This window comes from Eulemur rufifrons, chromosome 3 (assembly GCF_041146395.1).
Source record: "Eulemur rufifrons isolate Redbay chromosome 3, OSU_ERuf_1, whole genome shotgun sequence".
Lineage (NCBI taxonomy): Eukaryota > Metazoa > Chordata > Mammalia > Primates > Lemuridae > Eulemur > Eulemur rufifrons.
The window spans coordinates 39,512,003-39,534,409 of NC_090985.1; the positions used below are offsets into that span (position 1 = coordinate 39,512,003).

Consider the following 22,407-nt stretch of genomic DNA (forward strand, 5'->3'; position numbering starts at 1 on the left):
CCTGGGGACTCTCCAGACTCCTGCGGCTATTGCCTAAGTTTTCCATTAACTGCATTTTGTCCTATACATACTTTTCAGGTTCCCACCTGGAACAAACCTAACAGGTAGTAAATGAACAAATAGTTTATACAGTGTTTTCTGACAGAGTTGCCGTGTGTACCAATCCTGAGATGTACTTTTTGCATATTTTAACATTTCTGTAATTAGGGATAGGTTTTATCATTGATGGCATAATCATAGTTTAGTTGTCAGCATCTTCTTTCTTTCTGAAAGAAAGGTTCATAAAATGATGGCATTTCTTACACTTGATGGCATCTTAGATTGGACAGATTCAGTAAGCCATCAGTCAAAGTGTCTGATTTCCAGCTGGGCATGGTGGCTCACGCTTGTAATCCTAGCATTCTGGTAGGCCGAGGTGGGAGGATTGCTTGAGCTCAGGAGTTCGAGGCCAGCCTCAGCAAGAGCGAGACCCCATCTCTACTAAAAATAGAAAAGTTAGCCAGGCATGGTCACGTGCACCTGTAGTCCCAGCTCCTCAGGAGGCTGAGGCAGGAGGATCACTTGAGCCCGGGAGTTTGAGGTTGCTGTGAGGTAGGCTGACGCCCTGGCACTCTACCTTGGGCAACAGAGCCAGACTCTGTCTCAAACAAAAAAAAAAAAGTCTGATTTCCATACAGGAGTCATTATCTTCTGTAGCTCAGTGGCTCTGAAACTCGATCACACATCAGAATCAGCCGTAGGGCTCATTGTAACAGATTACTGGGCCCCACCCCAGAGCTTCTGATTAAGTCCCACTGGGGTGAGGCCCCAATAATTTGCATGTCTAAAAAATTCTCAGGAAATGCTGATGCTGCTAGTCCAGGGAACACAATTTGAGAACCACTGCCATAACAGTTAACTATAATTTTTTGAAAATTGTATTGTCAGAAACTATTAGTAATATGGATGAGATTTAGTGGTTGTTGCCCTCTATTGGGTAAAGCCCAAGTGTTTTGTTATACGTTACATTTTCTGGAAAGAGAGAGATTTCTAGGACTCTTCATGAAACAGAGAAACACATACACCATACTTTTCTTCCAGCTTGCCTCTGCCCTTGATCTGCCCCTTCTTCGCATCAATCAAGCAAACAGCCCTGACCTTCTCAGCGTGTCTCAGTACTATTCCGGCGAGTTGGTGTCCTATGTGAGAAAGGTAAGAAATGCATCAAAGTGATGTTCCCTCTGTTCGCTCTTCCTGGCTAACCGGTGTTTTAAATGCAAAAGGTACACTGGAGCCCCGTAAAAAGTACACCTGTGTCCCTTTCCCTTTTTAGAATTTGATCCCAGAAATTTGTAGTACCCCAAAACAAACATTCTTACTGCTACTCTGGACATACAAATGCAGTTTTACTTGCAAAGGAATTTTATTTCTGTTTTATAAATGCTAGTGATATTAACCTCCGTTTTATAGATGTAGAAACTGAGAAACAGAGTATAGTAGCTTCTCCAAAATCACAGAGCTAGTGGGTGAAAGATCCAGATCCAACATATTCTGGTCAGAACCTAGTTCAAGTTTTCATGGGAATTTTGTTGCTTGTTTTAATAACTTATGATGGAGCATGGAGCCAGACAGGCCTGAGTTCAAAATTTATCTGTGTCACATACTAGCTGAGTGCTCTACAGTGATGTTACTTAACATCTTTGATCCTCAGTCTTTTTAAAATTTGTAATGTGGGAATGATACAGTCTTTTGCGGCATTTCTAGGATTAGCTTTATATTTGGTGAGCAATTAATGTTGGAAGGAGTGGAGCCCTGTGCCTGCTAGCAGTCATTAAAACCAATTCTTGGCAATTTCTCAGCATCCCTTCCTATAGACAAATTGCTGTTTGTGCACACCAGTACCCTTCTCTCTCTTTTTTTTATTTTTAGTTATTATGGGTACATAATAGTTGTATATATTTGTAGAGTACATGTGATGTGTTGATACAGACCTACAGTGTGTATTAATCAAATCAGATCATCAGTACCCTTCTTACTGTCATCCTATTTATCAGCTAAGAAAAATAAAATAGATATTTAATTGTATTTCCTCCTTTCCTTTCACTAAAGGTTTTGCAGATCATTCCAGAAAGCATGTTTACATCTCTTCTAAAGATCATAAAGCTTCAGACCCACGATATCATTGAAGTGCCTACCCGCCTGGACAAAGACAAGCTGAGGGACTATGCTCAGCTTGGCCCACGATACGAGGTGCCGCGTCCCTTTGACTTCTGCCTTTGATGTTTTACACTAAAAACCATGAAAAATCACAGGTCTGTGTTGCCTGCCATATCCCAGGGACCACCAGACCAATTCTGATGTGTTTCTCACATTCCCAGTGATAGCCATGGTTTACAGTTTCAGTACAATCACACCATTATTCTTGATGTTTTCCTGGTGTCATTTAAGGCCTTGCCCACCTGAATGCTCAGTGGGAAGAGCTCAGCTGGTTACCATTCTCTAGAACAGTCTTGATAAATCAGCCCTTGTTCTCTTTGGGCTAGATTACCAAGACTTTTCATATTCATGTTCCTGCTTTCTATACCAAACCAGTGGCTCAAAATAATCTATATTCCATTAACCATTTCCTATAGACAAACTTTAAGCCTACGCAATAGTTAAGCATCCTCAGAGGTTGTTCCTGAACCCACACACCTCTGTGTTTCTTTCTCCCTGAACTTAAAGTTCAAAGATAGGAAAAGTAAAATCAAGTGAAAATTGAAAATGTGATGTGACATTCTCTGACACAACTCCAAAAAATACATCAGGAATTTAGATCATCAAGCTTGGTGTTTCCACATTTATTCTGACTTAAAAATAGGGCATCTGTCTTCCTTATCAGTGGCCGCTGGTGTTGCGTGAGAAGAACGTGGATGCCAAAGAGGGGGAGGTCACCTTTTCAGTCTCGATTGGTCTTTTCTAGCTGGAAGGGGCCATCCCTATCAGTGAGTCTTGGCCTTTGTTTTAGACATGAGAAAATGAAGCCCAGAGAAGGAGAAATGCCTTGTCAAACATTAAACACTTAATTGATGTCTTCTTAGTTACCTGAGATGTCTAACCATAAACGCTTATTTCTTTCCAGGACGTGGACACAGGTGTCCTAAAGCTGCGTTCTCATTTCCTGTGATCTTGGCTATTTCAGGACTATCAGCCAATTATTTTAGCTTTCTACAGAAATGCTGGGTCTTTTATCTGAAGTAATTTATTATACCTCTTCCTCTTTGTTAAAGGTTGCCAAGCTTACTCATGCTATTTCCATCTTTACGGAAGGCATCTTAATGATGAAAACGACTTTGGTTGGCATCATCAAGGTAATGATACTAGTGCTGGTCCTTGTGGCCTCACACTGAGACTCTTGGCTGTTTGGATTTTCGTGGTCATTGTCACGTGTAGAACAGGGAGTGATATCATCTTGTGGTTTCACATTCTGATTTTGATCTTCATTTTACTCATTTTTGATAGAGGAAGAGAGAGCATTGTAATCTTTATTTCTCATAACAAAGGCAACTTTATGGCATAATCTTGGAATTTCTTTATCTTATAGTTCTAGAGAAAATGTGTGGTACTAGTAACTGTTTTACCTGAGTTATTTAAATCTAAGAAAAATCTATTTCACTGAATTTTTATAAAAGCATAGAAAACAAAATGAATCAACTTCCTGAGGCAAAATTGCTTTTTCTCTTTCTCTCTTTCTCTCCCCCCTCCCCCCCCCCACGCCATTTTCTCTTTCGTAATTTTATTTTACACACCAGGTAGGGAGAGCTAAGACAGTCGTGTCCCTCATTCATAGGCCATTGTCATCACTGATGCATGCAAGCTCCTGTCTTCTTTTGTCCTTTTTTACCTTCTCCTGGATTCCACCCCCCCCCCCCGCCATTTCCATCCCCACAGCACACACTCTGTGTGTTTGACGTATGTTCCTAAATATGCAAGGATCACTTTTAGCATATGGCATTATTTTATGTGTGCATGTGTTTTTGATTTATCTAAATCATATTGTGCTCTAAGTCTCCTGTTTTTCCAACTTTTCTCACTGGTTATTGCTTTGGAAATGTATTTATGTTGCTATAGGTCATATAGGTTATAGTTGGTTACTTTTTTCTGCTGCATAGAATTCCACATTCTACTTAACCATCCCTGGAGATAGACACCTGTGCTCCCCATTATCACTGACAGTGTCATGATGAGCATCTCTGAGCATGTCCCCACTGCAGACCTGTGCAAGAATGCCTCTGAAATCTACATACCCAGGAGTGGGCCACTGAACTTAGGGTCTATTTATACTTTGTCACAAAGTATAAATTCCCTTCTGAAATGATTGTTTCTAGTATGTCTGTGTAGATCTTTTCTAATTCTTGGTATTATCTACTTTCTAATTTTTGCCATCCCAAGGTTATACAAAGCGGTGTCTCATTGCTGTTTTAATTTGGAATGGTGCCCATTCACATAGTTCATGATGCTTTTATTTATTTTTCCATTTATCTGACATCGGTGGAATATAAACATTGCTAATTTTTAAAAAATAAGATGTATAGGGGTTGAATTGCCAGATTAACATTTATGTTACTAAAATCCAAGAAACTAGAGGAAATGAACTTAAATAGAAAGGGAACTTTGGTGTGTGTTTTCTGAAAACATGCTCAAAGAAATACCATTGTAGCCCCTGGGATATTAATAGAATCTGCTGAGCATGCTTTAGGCCCAATGCCAGTTTAGTTCAGTTGATGTGTAGAGAACACACATGCAGGTTACTCACTTTTTACTAATGAAGGATGATACACAGGATCATCGTAGGACTGCAAAGTGACCAATATAGGAAGGATATAATAGAACCTAATACAGGTAATTAGCAATAATTATCAAAAGAAAGACTGCTTGATAAAATGTAAATCTTTTCCCACTGTCTTTCAGATGATAAGATTAGAAGGCATAGCCCACTGACCAACCCTGATCCAACCCAGTAGACTGTCTCTGCCAGTATAACAATGACAAGTCAGGGCTTTTGGAAAGAGTCCTGTGGCCCTCACTAATCTTTAACCTCAGAATGTTAAGGATGTATTTCAAACACTTATAAAATAGGCTTGCTCTGGTTGACATGACTTAAAACAAGTGAGATATTTAGAGATATATGTGTAAGTGTTTGTTGTTAGAGGCAGCCAAAAAAAAAAAAAAATAGAAATACAGATGGTTCTTGACTTACGGTGGTTCAACTTTATGTTTGTACCTATACTACCTCGTTTTCACTTTCAGTGCAGTATTCGATAAATGACATGAGATATTCAATACTTTATTATAAAATAGACTTTGTGTTGGTTGATTTTGCCCGATTGTAAGCTAATGTAAGTGTTCGGAGCACATTTCAGGTAGGGTAAGATAAGTCATGATATTCAGTAGGTTGGGTATATTAAATGTATTTTTGACTTGTGTTATTTTCAATTTAGGATGGGTTTATCAGGATGTAGCCCCATCATAAATCAAGGAGCATCTGTAATCTAAAAATTTATCAATAGGCGAAATGGCTAAATATATCATGGTACATTCTTACTATGGATTGATCTGTAGACATTCATAAAAGAATTTGCCACTGGAAAATTTCCAAGTTGGAAAATGAAAAAAACGCATTGCAGAACAACAAATATATTATGATATATCATTATATTTAGATTTTTGAAATTAAATATGGGTTTAAGGACAAGTATTTATGTGTATAAATGAATAAAGGTCTGGATGATCCATGTGAAAACTGTGAACTGTTAACTTCAGGGGAGGGGAATAGAAATGTGCGGAGGGGGCTATGTGGAGACAGCCTTCCCTTAGCTGTGAACACTTCCGTAGATTAGTGACAATCCAGGAAGGATTGGAAGAGCCACATGACCTTTGGATTCATGAAAACATTGAATTCTTTTTGACTAAATTTGTTCTTATGAGGAATATTTTTTTGAAAGCTTCTTTTTGCTTCTTTGAGTTTGTACTCATCGATTACATTTTTATAATTTACCTTTTTATTGTAAAATAAAGCACAGATACTGAAAACTACAGAAATAATTATGTAGTTTATTGGGTTATTATACTCACCACTCATTCTAACCACCTTTTAAGTCAAGAAATAGACTTTAGCCAGCCCCACTCTGGAATCCCTGTCATGTGTCCTGACCCAGTCTTGGGATCTCTATAGTTTCATTGTCTAAGAAGAAATTTCTAAATACTAGAAATTTTTGTAAAAAGTTACATCATTTAAGTCTTTTTTAATCTACAGATTTCTCATACATTTCTTTTTTTTCTTACAATGTATCTGTCAATAAACCCAGGGCATTTCACCTTTACTTTCTCCACAGTGTTGGTTTTACTGATTGCATGGTCTTGATGTAATTCAACATATTTCTCTGGCTTTTGTATTTTCTGCAACTCCCATTGCAAAACTGTCTAATTTGAAGTTTAAGTATAATCAAAACCAGACAGAACCCATGAATTATCTCTATGACTTTTTACAATAATGGTTCTTTACAAATTAAAAGTAAAAGTATCAAGTCTCAGGGAATTCAAGGGAGCGTGTTAAAACCATTTGATGTTTTATGGATCTGATAGGAGACTGTTTTTTAGAAAATTAAAGCTTTTTCATTATAGAAAAGAAAATTAACAAAAGAAGCTTATAGAGTTAGGTAGCAGATTTGCTTTCTTATTTTATCTCCCAAATTACAAATAGCATTCTAGGAGTGCTGAATGAGAAGAGAATTATTCAATTTAGAGAGTGGTGCAACCCAAAACTTGAGTTTGTTCATATGGATATAGATGCCCTGAGATAACATCATCTGAATTCAAACAAAAGCCCTTCATCCCACCGTCTCCTCCTGGTGGTAAGAAAAGGCTCTTCTTACTTTAATGAAATAATTAGAACATGAGGCTATTCAAAACTTTCCATTTTCACCATCTTTGACATATCATGTTGTAGAAGTGTCATCATAAATTTCACTGGGATAAACAGAGTCCTAAAGAGATGACAGACTTAATAAATAGTTCTGTCCACCCTGCACAGGATCATATAGGGGAAAAAGAGGAAGAATACGCAAATCATTTAGGAAAATGCTCTACTACAGATTCTGGAAGTCATCTTCCCTCTGGATTTCTTCAGGACTGAATCTTTCCTAACTGCCATTGAATACTCTTTTTTGTACTTAGGTGGATCCAAAGCAGTTGCTGGAAGATGGAATACGGAAGGAGCTCGTTAAGCGTGTTGCTTTTGCCCTTCATAGGGGATTGATATTCAACCCTCGAGCCAAGGTACCCAGTGACCAAAATGGGTCTGTCCTTTTTTCTACTCAGCTATCAGCATGGATTAGAATATCATTTTTAACCTGTCATGGACTAGACCTTTCCTCCTAGCTAGTGTATATCTGATCTCTGGATTTGCAGTACGAACAACTGATAAGCTTTTTAATCCTATTCACAGTCCATTCATGTTATGAGAAAAATCCCTTTTAAAACTGGTACTTCCTTCCTCCACTTGTTACTCCCCAAGGTTAAGAACTGAACTGATATTTATGATTCATAGTTACTTATCATAGTTAAAAGAATTTCTTAACCCTAAAGCAGATAGGAACTATAAAGGCTATAATTTTTTATTTTGCTTTATATTTTAGGGAATATAGTAATTTTTCTCAGTACAAAAAAAAAAAGTCCTGAAATTTATATGTAGGGTATTTTTCACCTCAGTAAATTCATTTTAAATATTTGAAGTGTTCTAAGGTTAGGCATATTCATCAAATGACATGAAAGAAATGACTTATATTCTTTTTTTTTTTTTTTTATTTCATCTTATTGTTATGGGGGATACAGAATTGCAGGTTACCTACGTTGTCCATGTACCGCCTTTCCCCCCATTGAGGCTTCCTTCCCAAATCAATGAAATCCGTTCCTTGCTGAATGACATCACTTCCCACTCATCCTAGATGAAGTAGGAAAGTAGAAAATGAGTATTTCAAAAGCTTAAACTATGACTATAGTCTCTCAGTTAGTATATCATTTAAAGTCTAATGTAGGTCTTAGTAGTTGCCAATCCCCTCCAATATAATAGATTTACATTTCCCCATTTGCACAGCCAAGTGAATTGATGCCTAAGCTGAAAGAGTTGGGAGCAACCATGGATGGATTCCATCGTTCTTTTGAATACATACAGGACTATGTCAACATTTATGGTCTGAAGATTTGGCAGGAAGAAGTATCTCGTATTATAAATTACAATGTGGAGCAAGAGTGTAATAACTTCTTAAGAACAAAGGTATCTAATACATTTTACAATCCTTGACTATAGTTTCTCATGTTTAAAGCACACACTCCAAATCTCAGAAATGCCCACAAGAAAGTTTATTTAAATAGTTACTAAAAATCAGTAAGCACTAGGTCATCTGAGTACCCTCAGCATACCTTCAGGAGCCATGAAGATTGCAGAAAAGTTGACATGGCACCTGACTCCTGGGAGCTCACTGTCCTAAGAAGGCAGACTTCATGCAGTGGCGACAGCTGCTTGTTGTAATTGTTGTAACCCAAGTGACTGAGAGTTCAAAAGACTTAGGGCTTCTTCAGTTGGGTTTGATCAGAGTATATACCTAGGAGTGGAATTGCTGAGACATATAGTAGTTCTGTGTTTAACTTATTGAGGAACTGCCCAACTGTTTTCCTCAGTGACAGCACCATTTTACATTCTCACCAGCAGTGTGTAAGAGTTCCAGTTTCTCCACATACTTACCAACACTTACTATTTTCCATTGTTTTCTTTATAACCACCCTAATGGATGTGAAGTAGTATCTCACTGTGGCTTTGATTTGTATTTCCTAATGACTAATGATGTCGAGCATCTTTTCCTGTGCTTAGTGGACATTTGTATGTCTTCTTTGGGAAAATGTGTACTGAAGTCCTTTGCCCATTTTTTCCAGTTGGGATAAAAAAAAAAAAAGCATCGAATTCCTAAGTACCAAAGCTGAGAAGTTTGATTTTAGCCAGTAGTTAACAAGGAGCCACTCCATACGTTTTCATGTAGGGAACTGACACGATTCGGGTGACATTTTCAAAAAATGAAGTAACTTCCAGTAACTTATGATATTAATATTTTGGATTCTGATATTATACTGACGCATGTCAACTCATAAGACAAAAAGCCAGAAGTTTCCATGTCTCAACTTCTCACTTCTCCTTAGTCACTTCACTTTTTCACAAACGTTTCTTTTTTTACAAATGTCATGTGTGGCATTTCTGGGAAGCTATTGATGCAGTTTTAGAAGTTGATGCTTCAAAACCAAGGAACATTTATTGTCACTCTTCATGCAATGTAACCTTTGTAAAATTATGTGAAGAAAGGATAACCGGGTTACCTTATCAAAGAGGTATTAAATATTTGTGGTTTTATTTTCTAGATTCAAGACTGGCAAAGTATGTACCAGTCCACTCATATCCCAATACCAAAGTTTAGCCCCGTGGATGAATCCGTGACATTTATTGGTCGACTCTGCAGAGAAATCTTGCGTATCACAGACCCAAAGTAGGTGTATCTGAATTCTACTGGGCCTTGAACACCATGGACAATCTCATCTGTAACCATGTCACTGTGGCACGCTCCCCTATTCCAGTCACCAGATCTTGCACTTGTCAACTCATATCCGACCCTTTCAGATTACCTCCTGTTTCTTAGCCCAACACACACAAGCACCTTTGATAGTAACAACTACCATTTATTGAGCACTTAGCTGTGCACTCTTCCCAGCACGTTATACACATCCATTCATTTACTCATCACCACAGTCTTTTGATGTAGACATTGCTGTTATTGTCATTTGACAATAATGATGAAGTAACTGAGGCTCAGGATCACACAGTTAATAAATGGTGGACCCAGAATACGCACGAGGCAGTCTGAGTCTGGCTCAGCCCCTACACACTGCTCTGTTCAAGGGCAGGCTGTGTAGCATTGTATATAGTATGTCACAGTCTACATACAGGTCACACGGGTTCTGCATTCAGCAGGATCTGGGCAAAAATCTCATATAATTAAAACTACTCTTGAGAATATTTTAGGTGAGCACCATGGCAGAAAGCAGCATGCTGTCTCTCGGTGAGGCCACTTGAGCCAGTTTTCCTTCTTTTTCTTCATTTGAGCCTCAGACAAAGCAGGTAGTACTAAGACTAACTGAGGAAAGCGCGGGCTCATGTCCTCTCTCTCACGTTTACCCCTGGGCACAGGTCACTGAGTAGAATGGCTGGTGGGATTACCCAGCTATGCCTGTGTAGTTGAAGTTGTGCAAATTAAATGTTCTTATGACCTGGATCCTTTGTACCGCCTTCTAATCCAGGCTTATTTTGTCTGTCAAAACTTATGAAAGTTGACAAACCATATATAAACTTCTTCCAGAATTTCCGGCAGAAATAAGGAATTTTGTCTGTGACTTACGGGTGGAAAAAAGCAAATGATCCAAAACGTTTTATAGTTCCTCTTCTCTTGGTACCCCTGGGTCCGATCACTGAAGCCCTTTTAGAAAACGATCCACCTAGTGCCCTGTTGATATGTGCAGAGAGGATTGAGTGTGACGAGGGTGTCTGTGTCATATGTGGGTTTACCATCAGAACTGGGAACCTCTCCAGTGATACATTCCAAGTGCCAGCACTGGGTGGTGGGAGAAGGACATTTTGAAGCCTGAAAGTAGAAGTTGTATTCAGTTCTGGGTATCATCTTTTTTGTCCTTCTCATTTACTTCCAAAGTGAAACCTCTGTTGCTCCTAGGGTTCTTTTACCTCCTTTCCAAGCCTCATAAGCGGTGGCTTTAGAACGCGGGCATATCCTCCATGTGGCTTGTTGAGAATGCGGAGGCCAGAGCTCCACCCCACACCTCCCGAATCAGATTCTCCAGGTTTGGAGTCTGGGCACCTTTATTTTTAACAAGCTCCACCGGTGATTCTAGGCCCACCACCCACCCCCCCCATGTTTGAGAACCACTTAAATGGTGGTTAAGGGTGGTCAGACCTATGTGAGTCTCAGTAATCGATCTCATCTGTAAAATGTGGGTAAAATGGCATATGCTTCGCAGAACTTTATGAGGATGAAATGAGATAACACATGGAAAAGTCTCAGCACAGTACCTGACACATGATAAGTGCTCAGTAAATATTGTTGGTTGTTATCATTGTCGTCGTCACACTCCTGAGTCTAAAAGGGATCATCTGGAAATAACCAGAAGATGGCCTCTACAAGTTTAAGGAACTGGGAGGAAAGAACAAATCGCTTTGTTGTCATAGCCTCAAATATTATAATACACAGAGCATGAAGCTCCTAAGTTCCTTTGTTACCAAATGGAAATGACATAAGGCCCCGTTTTATCCCCCGTCTCTGTAAATTTAAAGAAAAATTCTTTGACTAGAGAGACAACTCCAAAGTCTTCCAGCCTGACAGCTGAACCTCACCTTGTCTTCTCAGCATGATTCCAAATCAACAGCCCAACTCAGGAAACGAATGGCTCACACCAGTGATGTAGCAGAGGGCAGGAAAAGGTGGTCCAACTGAGTTTTACCTTACTGGTCCATTGGGTGGTCACGGCGAAGATATACTGGGTGCCTAGATGGAGGTTAGAAAACACAAATCATGTAACTGTTGTTCTCCATATGTGCTGCCCCAAATCCTGGTGACTCCCACATCTCTTTAGGATGAATTCTCAGCTGCTCTTGGGTTTTTGCTTTGTTTTGTTTTCATTTTAGAATGACATGTCACATAGACCAGCTGAACACTTGGTACGATATGAAAACTCATCAAGAAGTGACCAGCAGCCGCCTCTTCTCAGAAATCCAGACCACCTTGGGGACTTTTGGTCTGAATGGGTTAGACAGGCTTCTGTGCTTTATGATTGTCAAAGAGTTACAGGTGAGCCTTTGGACTTCCGTGCCTGTTTTCTGCTGTCTTGGGGGAGAGGTGGGAATACATCTTGCTGGGTGTTTTAAACTCATTTAACTTTTCTTTCATGCTTTTTAAAACTGACTTCAGGCATGTGTGATTTCTATTGGGTAGATAAAAACTGAGTGTAAACTAGAAATTCTTTGGCCAGCATAATATTTTTTGGTTAGTCTGTTTTTGTGAGTCTCCACTTGGGAAGATAAGGCTTTTCAATCGTTGAGCCAGTAACTCCTCCCAGCAGGGAATGTTTCTAATGGGAACCTGAAGCTGCCTTCCTTTGCCATCCTGCCTAGTTAGAGGCATCATGTGACTTAGGCCCAGTCTCTGTTCTGCATAGCATTTTAGGTTACTGGCATGTTTATTCATTTTATTCGTTATGTTCGGTTCTCTGATTATGGCTTCTTGTTTTTAGAATTTCCTCAGTATGTTTCAGAAAATTATCCTGAGAGACAGAACTGTTCAGGAGACTTTAAAAACCCTCATGAATGCTGTCAGCCCCCTAAAAAGTATCGTAGGTAAGTGTCCTGAGACCAGGTGGAGATAACCTGTCCTGAGACTGAGGTGGAGATAACACCGTAGCCTTTTCGAGTTTACTAAAGAGAAAATTATGTTTTAACCTTTCAGCAAATTCGAATAAAATTTATTTTTCCGCCATTGCCAAAACACAGAAGATTTGGACTGCTTACCTCGAGGCTATAATGAAGGTATGTTGTCGGAGAGAGGGTGATAATCAATACTACATTTTCACAATTTTCATTTTCTTATAACTTTGTTGCCCAAAGAAAGCTGCTCTCCTTTTGTCATTAAAACAAAAATATTGTACTCCAGTTTATCGTTATTTTTAAATTCACTTGTTTCTTTATCTTCTTTTCTGGACCTATTCTGTTTTTGTTTGGGTTTGCTTCTTGGTTTGGGGTTTGTTTTTTGTTTTTTAAGAGCTAGGGGCCTCAGTCTGTTGCCCAGGCTGGGACGCGGTAGCGCGATCACAGTGGAGCTGTTCCGGACTGGGCTTTGTGTGAGCAGATTGCTTTCCTTTTGCTCAAGAAAACGGGTTCTTTTTGAAATGCCTGTTGGCCAGAGGTGCTTTCACACATGGAAACAGAAATTTTTCTCCTGTAGTTATAATCTTCCCTTCCATAACAGGTTCATTTTTACAGACCTCATCTGCTCCAAGTAGCCATTACAACAGGACATTGTCTCTCTCCTTGTATCTGCATGGATGTTAGAAAATCAGGTTCTTTGGGGTATGAATTATCCTCACACTGTGAATAAAACATTGTGTCTTTGGAAACAAATAAGAAAGACAAATGAGGAGATTAATTTGCTGGATAGAAATCTAACTTATCTTAGAATCCAATCACCTATTTCCCTGCCTTCACCCTGTGGCAGAAGCTCCCAGGGACCTCTGCGTGTCCTTCTCTCATCATCTGATGATCTGAGATACTCTACAGCCCTTTTATGGACGGACACCCATTCCATATAAGGCATTTTTAGTTGCTGTGAGAGACAGGGTTAAATGAAACGCTACCTGTTTCCTCAGAAAGCTTCCTCACCATATTAATAGTAGGAAAGAGTAGATTTCCTGGTGGAAAACTGGTTCATGGTTAAAAGTATCACATGCCATAGGAAAAGTCTAGAATGCTAAGGGAATTGGAAAAGTTCAGTTCTCTTGTTCCCAATTATTGAAGTCCCTTATCGAGATAATACTCATTGGTATCTCAGCCAAATTCACAATACATTTCCCATGATTTTTGATGAGTAGAGTTTTTTTGGTGAGTTTTCTCTCTTTTTTGCTTTTTTTTTTTTTTTTTTTTACTTTGGATAACTGAACAAACAGAATAGGTAATACAGGAGCATTCGGCTCTGCTAGATGTCCTCTTATTATATAGGCCTGACAATCCCTTGGCCTTGTGATTGTTAGATATTGAGCGCTTCCTAGGCCAAGTTTCAAATTGCTGGAAAACCTTTTAGGAGGAATAAAAAGTCACCTGAGGTTGGACAGGCCTGAGTCTCAACTTTGTAGGCGGCTGAGGGAGATTTCAGGGAGTCTTTGAAAAGGCGTGGAGGTTTTCCCCTTCCATACCAAATGGCTCTCAGTCCGGTAGCTATTACAGACCGTTGTCACTTGTAATTGCTCGTAACTCAGCAGTAGCCAGGTGACTGTATCTGAGTCAGTGATCTGTAAGTAAAGCCCCCAAGGACAAATTTGTCTTTCTGTCTTGAATTGGGGAACTTGCAATCGCTAAACCAACGTTAATGATCTGGAACAATGATGAAAATGTTCTATACTGTTCAGTGCTGACAGCAGCTACTAGCCACATGTAGCTATTAAGCACCTGAAATGTGGTTTGCGAGTCTGAGAAACTAAATTTTTAATTTTATTTCATTTTAATTAATTTAAATTTAAGTAGACACATGTTGCTAGTGGCTGCTGTACTGGACAGTGCAACTCTAGAAGAATCTTGGAGCAAGAATGATAAGCCAGATATCTCTAAATAAGCAAATACATAGAATAAGTTTATCGTCCATCCCAGGGTCCTTAGCTTCTCCAGTAGTTTAGTAAAGCTTGACATAGTGAGCATTGAAAATAGAAAATGTCAGTCACAGAGATTCAATATGCATTAAATGAGAACAAGTTATACTAAACTGACTTTATTTCTATTTCCATTTCTAGATTTATATTTTGAAGAGAATCCTTGACATAGAGTATCCTAGACATAATTAAGCAAGGAATTATATGGGCCAGATACAGGGTTTGGGGACATTTCTGAGTGGCCTGAGAGAACTACCGTTTCCTTGGCCTTCTCCTATTCTAAGTTTTAATAGTACTTTTCTATAGATTAAGATATTTCTTATTTATAAACGACATTTTTTGGATTGACTTTTATTTTTTTCACCTAAGTAGAATAATAGCCTTGCACAAATAGTGATCAAAAGTAATATATCTGAGGTTGTTTAACACTTTTGACTGTTACAAGCTCCATTTACCTAAATAACTTCTGTTTACTCTCAGGGAAGGCCTCTCTCTTTTTCTTAACTCTCCTCTGCTCCCAACAACTCAGAGGAAATGTGTATTTCCTTATTGCTGCTTGCATTTTAATACTACCCTCTCTCCTCCCTCACTCTCTCTTGCTGATCCTTTAGGGATACTTTTCCTAGAGTAGAAAAGACAACATTTACAGGCATGAAAAGTTAGAGTATGCTGTTGACCTTAAGATGCTGACAAGTTTATGGGAGCAAACTGACCTCTAAGATCATTTCCTATCACCCAGTAGTCGTCATAGATATCTCCAAATATCGTTTATGCTCATCACCACTTTGAAATTACTATAGTTGACCCACCATGTTAGCATGACTCTGTATCACAAATTTGTTTTTTTAGTAGTTGATAATTATATTTCATTACAATTGGCTTCCCCTGTTACCCTCTGTGTTTTGTTTTGTACATTTAAAAGTGTTATTCTGAGATGGTGTCTCGGTTTCACCAGATTCCCAGAGGGGGCCAAGGCACACAAAAAGGTTAAGAACCCCTGGATTAAGGGATTATCATTGCTAGGCCTTCTTGGAAGATTTTATGTAGATTATTTTATAATCCAGATAACTACATGATCTGTAATCCTGAGTGACATGGACAGATTTATATTCACCAAATTTGAGAATACTGGAGTGAAATGGCATCCTTAGGACTTGAGAAAGGTCAGTTTAGGATAAAAAAAGGAAGCAGGGTTTCTCATAGCAGCTGCTAAACTTGGAGAGCTTATTCCAAAGGATAAAAATATAGCTTCAAAAAAGATACCTTTGATACCTGAACAACAGAACATGAATGGATCACTTTGTAAAGCTTAGACTTTGGGGGTATTTTGAGGTTGGCAAACAGGACCTTGAAGGGTCTCTATTGCTCCATCAGGTGCATTGCTGGTCTGAGCCATGGAGCCAGTCCAGGAAATCCTTACATTTTTCTGTAGAGTGTTGTGATCCTTCCAGTGACAAATTGCCATCTGTGTTTGCCTCCTGACTGTCACCTGAAATGCTTGGAGGTACTGCCTGCTCTTTCTCTTGCTTGTTCACAGGTTGGGCAGATGCAGATTCTGAGACAACAGATTGCCAATGAATTAAATTATTCTTGTCGGTTTGACTCTAAACATCTGGCAGCTGCTCTGGAGAATCTCAATAAGTAAGTGCCAGGGTTTGAAACAGCCATCTGTGGGCTTGGACTGTTCATCGTCCAGGTACCCCAGTTTCTTCAGTTCTTACTCTTTTAAGTTCTTTTAGGATAAGAGGTTTCCCTGAATTTATAGGATTCCTTCCCATGGATGATCAAATCTGTCTTCAGAAGCCTCTTTCCTCAATTATCCCTCGCCGTGTGTGTGTGTGTGTGTGTGTGTGTGTGTGTTTCCATCTGTCTCTCTCTCTCTCTCTCTCTCTCAGATGGATTCATTTATTCAGTCAACATGTATCAATTACATAATATATCACCAGACACTATGCTAGGTACGTGCACAGATTTGGAAAGCAAGAAAGCAATTATTACGAAAACCCACAACTGGCTTTCTACAGGACTGATCACTGATCGTCCAGAGGGCAGTGGAAAGTGTGTTGATTACCAAAGGGTGGTTAAGAGTACACGGGCCGGAGGGCACTCCTATGCTCCACCTCACCAGCAGCCTGCTCTCCTCTGAGCCGTCTACTTAAAGATAGATAATCCATGCTTCTTGGTCACCGTGTCAGTGCTTTTGTCAAAGCAGATATTGAAAACACTTCAGTCAAGTCATAAAAATTTGAATGGTGAATGCATTTGATTTACGTTGACTCCAAAAGATAAGGTAATTCTAGATTAAATTTTCCACTTGTAACCAATCACAGGCGTGGAAATTGAAAATTAGAAGGATCAACCCCTCCCCTTACAGATGTAGAAAGTGAGGCCCAGAAAGATTGCATCACTGGCCTGTGTTAACTGTTGTATAAATTCAGTTAATCACTAATGCCTATGACTGTTTTTTTTTTTTTCCTTCATTTAGGGCTCTCCTAGCAGATATTGAAGCCCACTATCAGGACCCTTCACTTCCTTACCCCAAAGAAGATAACACACTCTTATATGAAATCACAGCCTATCTGGAGGCAGCTGGCATTCACAACCCACTGAATAAGGTTAATGATTAAAACATATAATAATGTGGAGGGGGACAGCCTGGTGCAAAAGGTGATTTAGCCCAGGTAACAGATGTGTGTGTGAAAATCTCAGGAGAACCTGGGTTCAGACCCCAGAGCCTGTATTCTATCAAGGTCCCTGCCCTTTCTGAGCGATCATCACACCTTCTCTGCCTGGCCCAGGACTGTGAGGATCAGGTGTTCATTGTTTGTGAAAGCTCATGAAAAAATGAAAAATATTGTATCAGCGTAAGAGATTAGTTTTGGGTTTGGTATTTGAACCGCAGCTAAATGGTAGCATCACTCTGTCTTGCTCTAAGGTGCTTCCCCTTGTGACTGACAGTAGTCACAGTCATAACTGGGGCCTCCCATCTCGTCTCTGCAGTTCTGAACTCCAAACACTGCTGAGAACTGCACATTTTTTTATAAGTTGACACCAGATCTCCTTTGGTGGCAAAACCTGTCCTAAACTGACACAAGGCTGTTTATACTACTTATTTATCCTCCTTGGTGTGAACGTTCATATGTTTCGATGCAGAAATAGTCATGGCTTTGATTATAGGGTGTCACCCCTGGCCCCTATATTATCTTTCTAAATCTATAAAATTTGAAATTCTGAAATCCATATTATCCCTTGGGTTTTGAATAAAGGTTATGAACCAGAACAGCAGCTAACATCTTTTTAGTATTTACTACATGCCAAGCACTGTGTTAGCCCCCATCATGGATCACCTCACTTAATCTCCAGCGGCTCTGTGAAATGTGCCATCATTAGGTAAGGAAGGAACCTGAGGCTCAGAGAGGTTAACAACCTCCCTAAGACTCCACGCTAGCAAGTGGTGGAGCTGGGCTGTCCGACTGGAGCCTGTGCTCTTAAGCAGCGAGCTACCCTCTTTCCTGTGGAACATGGGCGGTGCAGAGGCCGGACCTGGCTGTGTACATCCTCACTGTACTTTCTGCCATGTTAACTGGGAGAGAGACTGCTCTGTGGCATTGCCCAGGGGACAGCAAATGTCAAAGGGAAACTTTGCTTCCTTTCTGTTTATGTGCTACCATGCGCTGCCACATGGATCTTTTCCCCTCTGCACTTTCCCCCTCTCTCCTTTCCCTTCATCCTCCCACACCCCTTCCCTCTGTCCTTCCCTCCAGCTCTGCCTTGACTGCTCCTTATTTCGCCTTTACCGCATCCTTGCTCATCACCCTTTCCGCTCTCCCTTTATCAATGACATTAACAGAATTCAGGGGGAAAGATTTTGCTAATCCCTAAGCAAAATTGTTCTCTTTCCAGAAGGGCGAATTGTGATGTAGCTATTTATGTCTGAGCAGGTTCAGGGGTGTTAAACTCTGAAGTCAGCAAATTAGTGGAACCATCTGAGTTCTAGGTAGTGTGAAGAGAAAATTAAAATAAAATTGGAGCATATCATTTGAAAATGTGTTCTACGGTGTTGTGCAATGTGAAGGAACTAAGCTATTCTTACCTTTCTCTTTCCAGATATACATAACAACAAAGCGCTTACCCTATTTCCCAATTGTCAACTTTCTCTTTTTGATCGCTCAGTTGCCAAAACTTCAGTACAACAAAAATCTAGGTACCGTATGAGGTTTATTCTTTGCAATGAGTAACAATAACAATAGATTGATGTCTAACTAAAGAGCTCTTTGTATAGAATGTTGTGTCAGATATGAAATCTTTTCTTAGTTCAGTGCATGTTTATGAAATCTGTCTTTGTGCCTCTGAAATATCATGCCCCTTCATGAACTGTAGACAGTGGATTTAAAATCAACCAAGGATAGTCCATCTTTCTAAGAGTTAATTATCCAACTTGTAGAACATGTGGGACCTTTGCGTTGCTTCTCCCTTTAAATGTTTAGTTAGCTAATTATGATGTAAAAGAAACTTCTTTTGGCCAATGTTCTGTTCTTTCAACAAGTTTCATGTGCCTGCTGTGCATCTGGAACTGTGATATGAAAAGTAACAATATAGTTGCAGAGATAAGACTAATACATGAATATCTAATACTTTAATATATGTATGATTATATGTCAAAATAGTTTGTACAAATGATACCAAAGGCTTCTAATGTGTTTGTTCTGTCCTGGAATATAAGTCTAATTTTTTTTGGTCACTGATCAGTTTATTTTGAATATTTTTATAATCACCTAATAGATTCCCAAGTACTTCCTCTGTCTCCAAACTTTGTATCCAACTAAGTGAAATTTTTAAAAATCCACTGTAGAGTTTAGTTTATCTTAAAAGCATTAGAAGAACATTTCTACAACTATTATTTTTTCTTAACCAGAGATTCCAAAATTTATTTCTTCCTTAAAGTGTTTCCCTTCCTATTTCATAAGCTTTTTTAGGGTAAAAATATGGAATCTCTTTAATGTTCTTATTGCCTCATTCAGAAAGATTCAGATTCTAGGCACTGCTCCCAGGACAATCCCTGTTACTGCCACAGAATGCAGAGCATGGTATCACTAACAAATACTTGCTGTAGGAGGAGGGAACAATGTCTGGATTCTGGCTTCACCACTCATCACCTATGTGACTTTGGCCAAGCTTTTTCCAACAGAGTGAGGGCTCAACAGGTGCTAAATCCCTTTCTATATATTGGTTAAAATCAATTTAAAGGACTATCCCAAGATTAATGGAAACATTCATCTCAAGATTCAGAGATTCCTGTTCTTTGTCTGTTGTCCCTGTGTTATCATTAAATCAGAATATACGATTCTTCATAATGATGAGTTGTCAATACATAAAGAATCTTACTTTCATCAAAGATGGACTATTTAATATTTATCCACTACTCTCATTCTAGGGTAATAGTTCTTTCATTGTGCATATGGTTAGTATCTGGCACCTTGATTACATAACTGCTTTTGGAAAGTAAGGTGCTATTCCATGGAATTCCCAGATCTTTAACCAAAACAAAAAATGTAGTCGTAATATCTATACCTGATTGCAATTCTTTTCTTAAATGAGACTGATATGTTAATACAGGAACCAAATTAAAGAAAAGTAGGACTGAGGAAGGAACATCAGTGTGTTTTTGTATCCTAAAAATGTTTATTTAACCTCATGAGCATTGTTTTCAATACTGATCTAAGAAATGCATGCCTGGCTTGGTCTATCTTTTAAGAAAGAAGCTCTGTGGTGCCCTATTTGTGGAGGAAGTTTTTTTGTTAACATCATTTTTGCTGTCTACCTGAAAAGGATTATTTTTCCACACTGAGTACTGTTAAGGTCATGTCTTCATGATCCGAGTATTGTAAGTGTCCTATACGGTGCACATGGAGTAAGTCCAAATTGCCAAGGCCTAGGTTAGGTAATTCAGGATAACTTGTTTAGGTATCTTTGGTTTAAGGAAGAGATCACCCAGTCTTCACAAGAACCCAACTCTGGGATCTGGGGGTCTGTTTGACCAGTGTAACTTGGTAAGAAACTGTCAACCCTTTGTGCAAAGTGATTGTACCAATTAATAACCAACAGCGAATGTGTGTATTTCCACATCCTCACCAGCATTTGATGTCGGTCTTTTTAATTTTAGCCATTCTGAAGGGTACATATGGTATCTCACTTTAGTTTTAGTTTGCTTCCCCTGATGATTAATGGTATTGAGCCCTTTCTCATGTGTTTATTGGCCATTCCTTATATCCTTCTCTGTGAAGTGTCTGTTCAAGTCTTTTGCCCATTTTTAAATTGAATTGTTTGCTTTTTTTCTAATCATAGTTATTCATGTACTGTGGCTACAAGTCCTCTGTTAAACTCATGTATTGTGAATATTTTCTCACAAACTATAGCTTATCCATTCATTTTCTTACTGGCGAACTTAAATAGGCAAAAGTTTTTGATATTAATAATCCAACTCACCCATTTTTTTCTTTATAATTAGTCCTTTCTGTGTCCTATCTAAGAAATCTTTGCCTACACTAAGCTTACAAAAATATTCTTCCTTGGTCTTTTACTAGAAGCTTTGTAATTTTCACTTTGAAGTCTGTGGTCCATCTGAGATTATTTTTTGTGTACACTGCGAGTAGGGATCAGGGTTCATGTTTCTCCATAAGGCTATCCTATTTCAGTACCATTTGTTGAAAAGATTTCTCTGTGTCCATTAAATTGTTTGGTATATTTGTGATATTTGATTGATCATATAAGGGTAGGACTATTTCTAGACTCTCTATTCTGTTCCATTAACTTATTTGTCTATCTTTATGCCAATATTATCTTGATTATTGTAGCTATAGAAAGTGCTTTGAAATCAGGCATGTAAGTCTCCCAGCATTATTCTTTTTTGACATTGTATTTCCTCCTGTATACCCTAAGCTCTGTCTGCTGTTTCTCATGCATCCAGGCAGAAGGTCAAGTTCTCCAGATTTTGGCAGAAATCTTTAGTGGAAGAAGCTGGCTTTTGCACTCACTGACTTCATAAATTTCCTTCTTCTACTGTCTTAACTGCTACAGATTCTTTTTGTGTATAATGTTCAACATTATATTGAAAGCAACTTTTAAAATATTTTATCCATGAAATTATATGGACAACTAAAATATATATATACAAAAAATTAGCCGGGCATGGTGGTGCATGCCTGTAGTCCCAGCTACTCGGGAGGCTGAGGCAGTAGGATCGCTTAAGCCCAGGAGTTTGAGGTTGCTGTGAGCTAGGCTGATGCCACGGCACTCACTCTAGCCTGGGCAACAGAGTGAGACTCTGTCTCAAAAAAAAAAAAAAAATATTTTATCCAGCATTTTAATTGTTTTCACTTAAGAGAGTAGTTCAGGGTATGTAGTATGTCATGCTGCCATTAAGAGAAATCAATTATAGGTGATTTTTATTTTCTCAACTACATTTATCTATATCTTTAAAATTTGCTGCAATAGCATGCATTAATTGAATAATCCAAAAGAAACAGTAATGACAATTATAAAAATTAGTAACCACTTTATCATTTTGAGTCCTTCAGACCACTATAATTCTCCACCAATCCTATGCTAATTCAAAATATAGTCCAGACTCGTCATCCCCTCCAAATAATCATCTGTCAGTAAAAATGTGGGCCCCAAACATCTTGACACTCACAGAGTTAATGTTTCGTGAAACTTCCCAAAAGCAAGTACTTCACTTGGTGGTGTCATTTGTTCCCTCGCAGGAATGGTCTGCCGAAAACCTGCCGACCCTGTGGATTGGCCACCACTTGTCCTGGGGCTGCTCACTTTGCTGAAGCAGTTTCATTCCCGGTACACCGAGCAGTTCCTAGCGCTGATTGGCCAGTTTATCCGCTCCACAGTGGAGCAGTGTACAAGGTACGGAAG

The 22,407-nt window shown here is 39.0% G+C and overlaps 1 protein-coding gene across 3 annotated transcripts in view; it reads left to right on the top strand.

The window, feature by feature from the left end:
* WASHC5 (WASH complex subunit 5) overlaps window positions 1–22,407 on the top strand; it is a 59,625-nt gene that overhangs the window by 31,480 nt on the left and 5,738 nt on the right. For 2 of the 3 annotated variants that reach the window (XM_069466003.1, XM_069466004.1), the window contains 13 exons: window positions 1,081–1,191; window positions 2,089–2,229; window positions 3,249–3,329; window positions 7,195–7,296; window positions 8,114–8,293; window positions 9,427–9,551; window positions 11,756–11,918; window positions 12,361–12,463; window positions 12,573–12,652; window positions 16,019–16,122; window positions 16,967–17,096; window positions 18,589–18,685; window positions 22,245–22,398. In XM_069466003.1, coding sequence (XP_069322104.1) covers window positions 1,081–1,191; window positions 2,089–2,229; window positions 3,249–3,329; window positions 7,195–7,296; window positions 8,114–8,293; window positions 9,427–9,551; window positions 11,756–11,918; window positions 12,361–12,463; window positions 12,573–12,652; window positions 16,019–16,122; window positions 16,967–17,096; window positions 18,589–18,685; window positions 22,245–22,398 — 1,571 coding nt within the window. Of the gene's footprint in view, window positions 1–1,080; window positions 1,192–2,088; window positions 2,230–3,248; window positions 3,330–7,194; window positions 7,297–8,113; window positions 8,294–9,426; window positions 9,552–11,755; window positions 11,919–12,360; window positions 12,464–12,572; window positions 12,653–16,018; window positions 16,123–16,966; window positions 17,097–18,588; window positions 18,686–22,244; window positions 22,399–22,407 lie in introns of those variants that run through there. The other variant, XM_069466005.1, reaches the window with a different exon arrangement.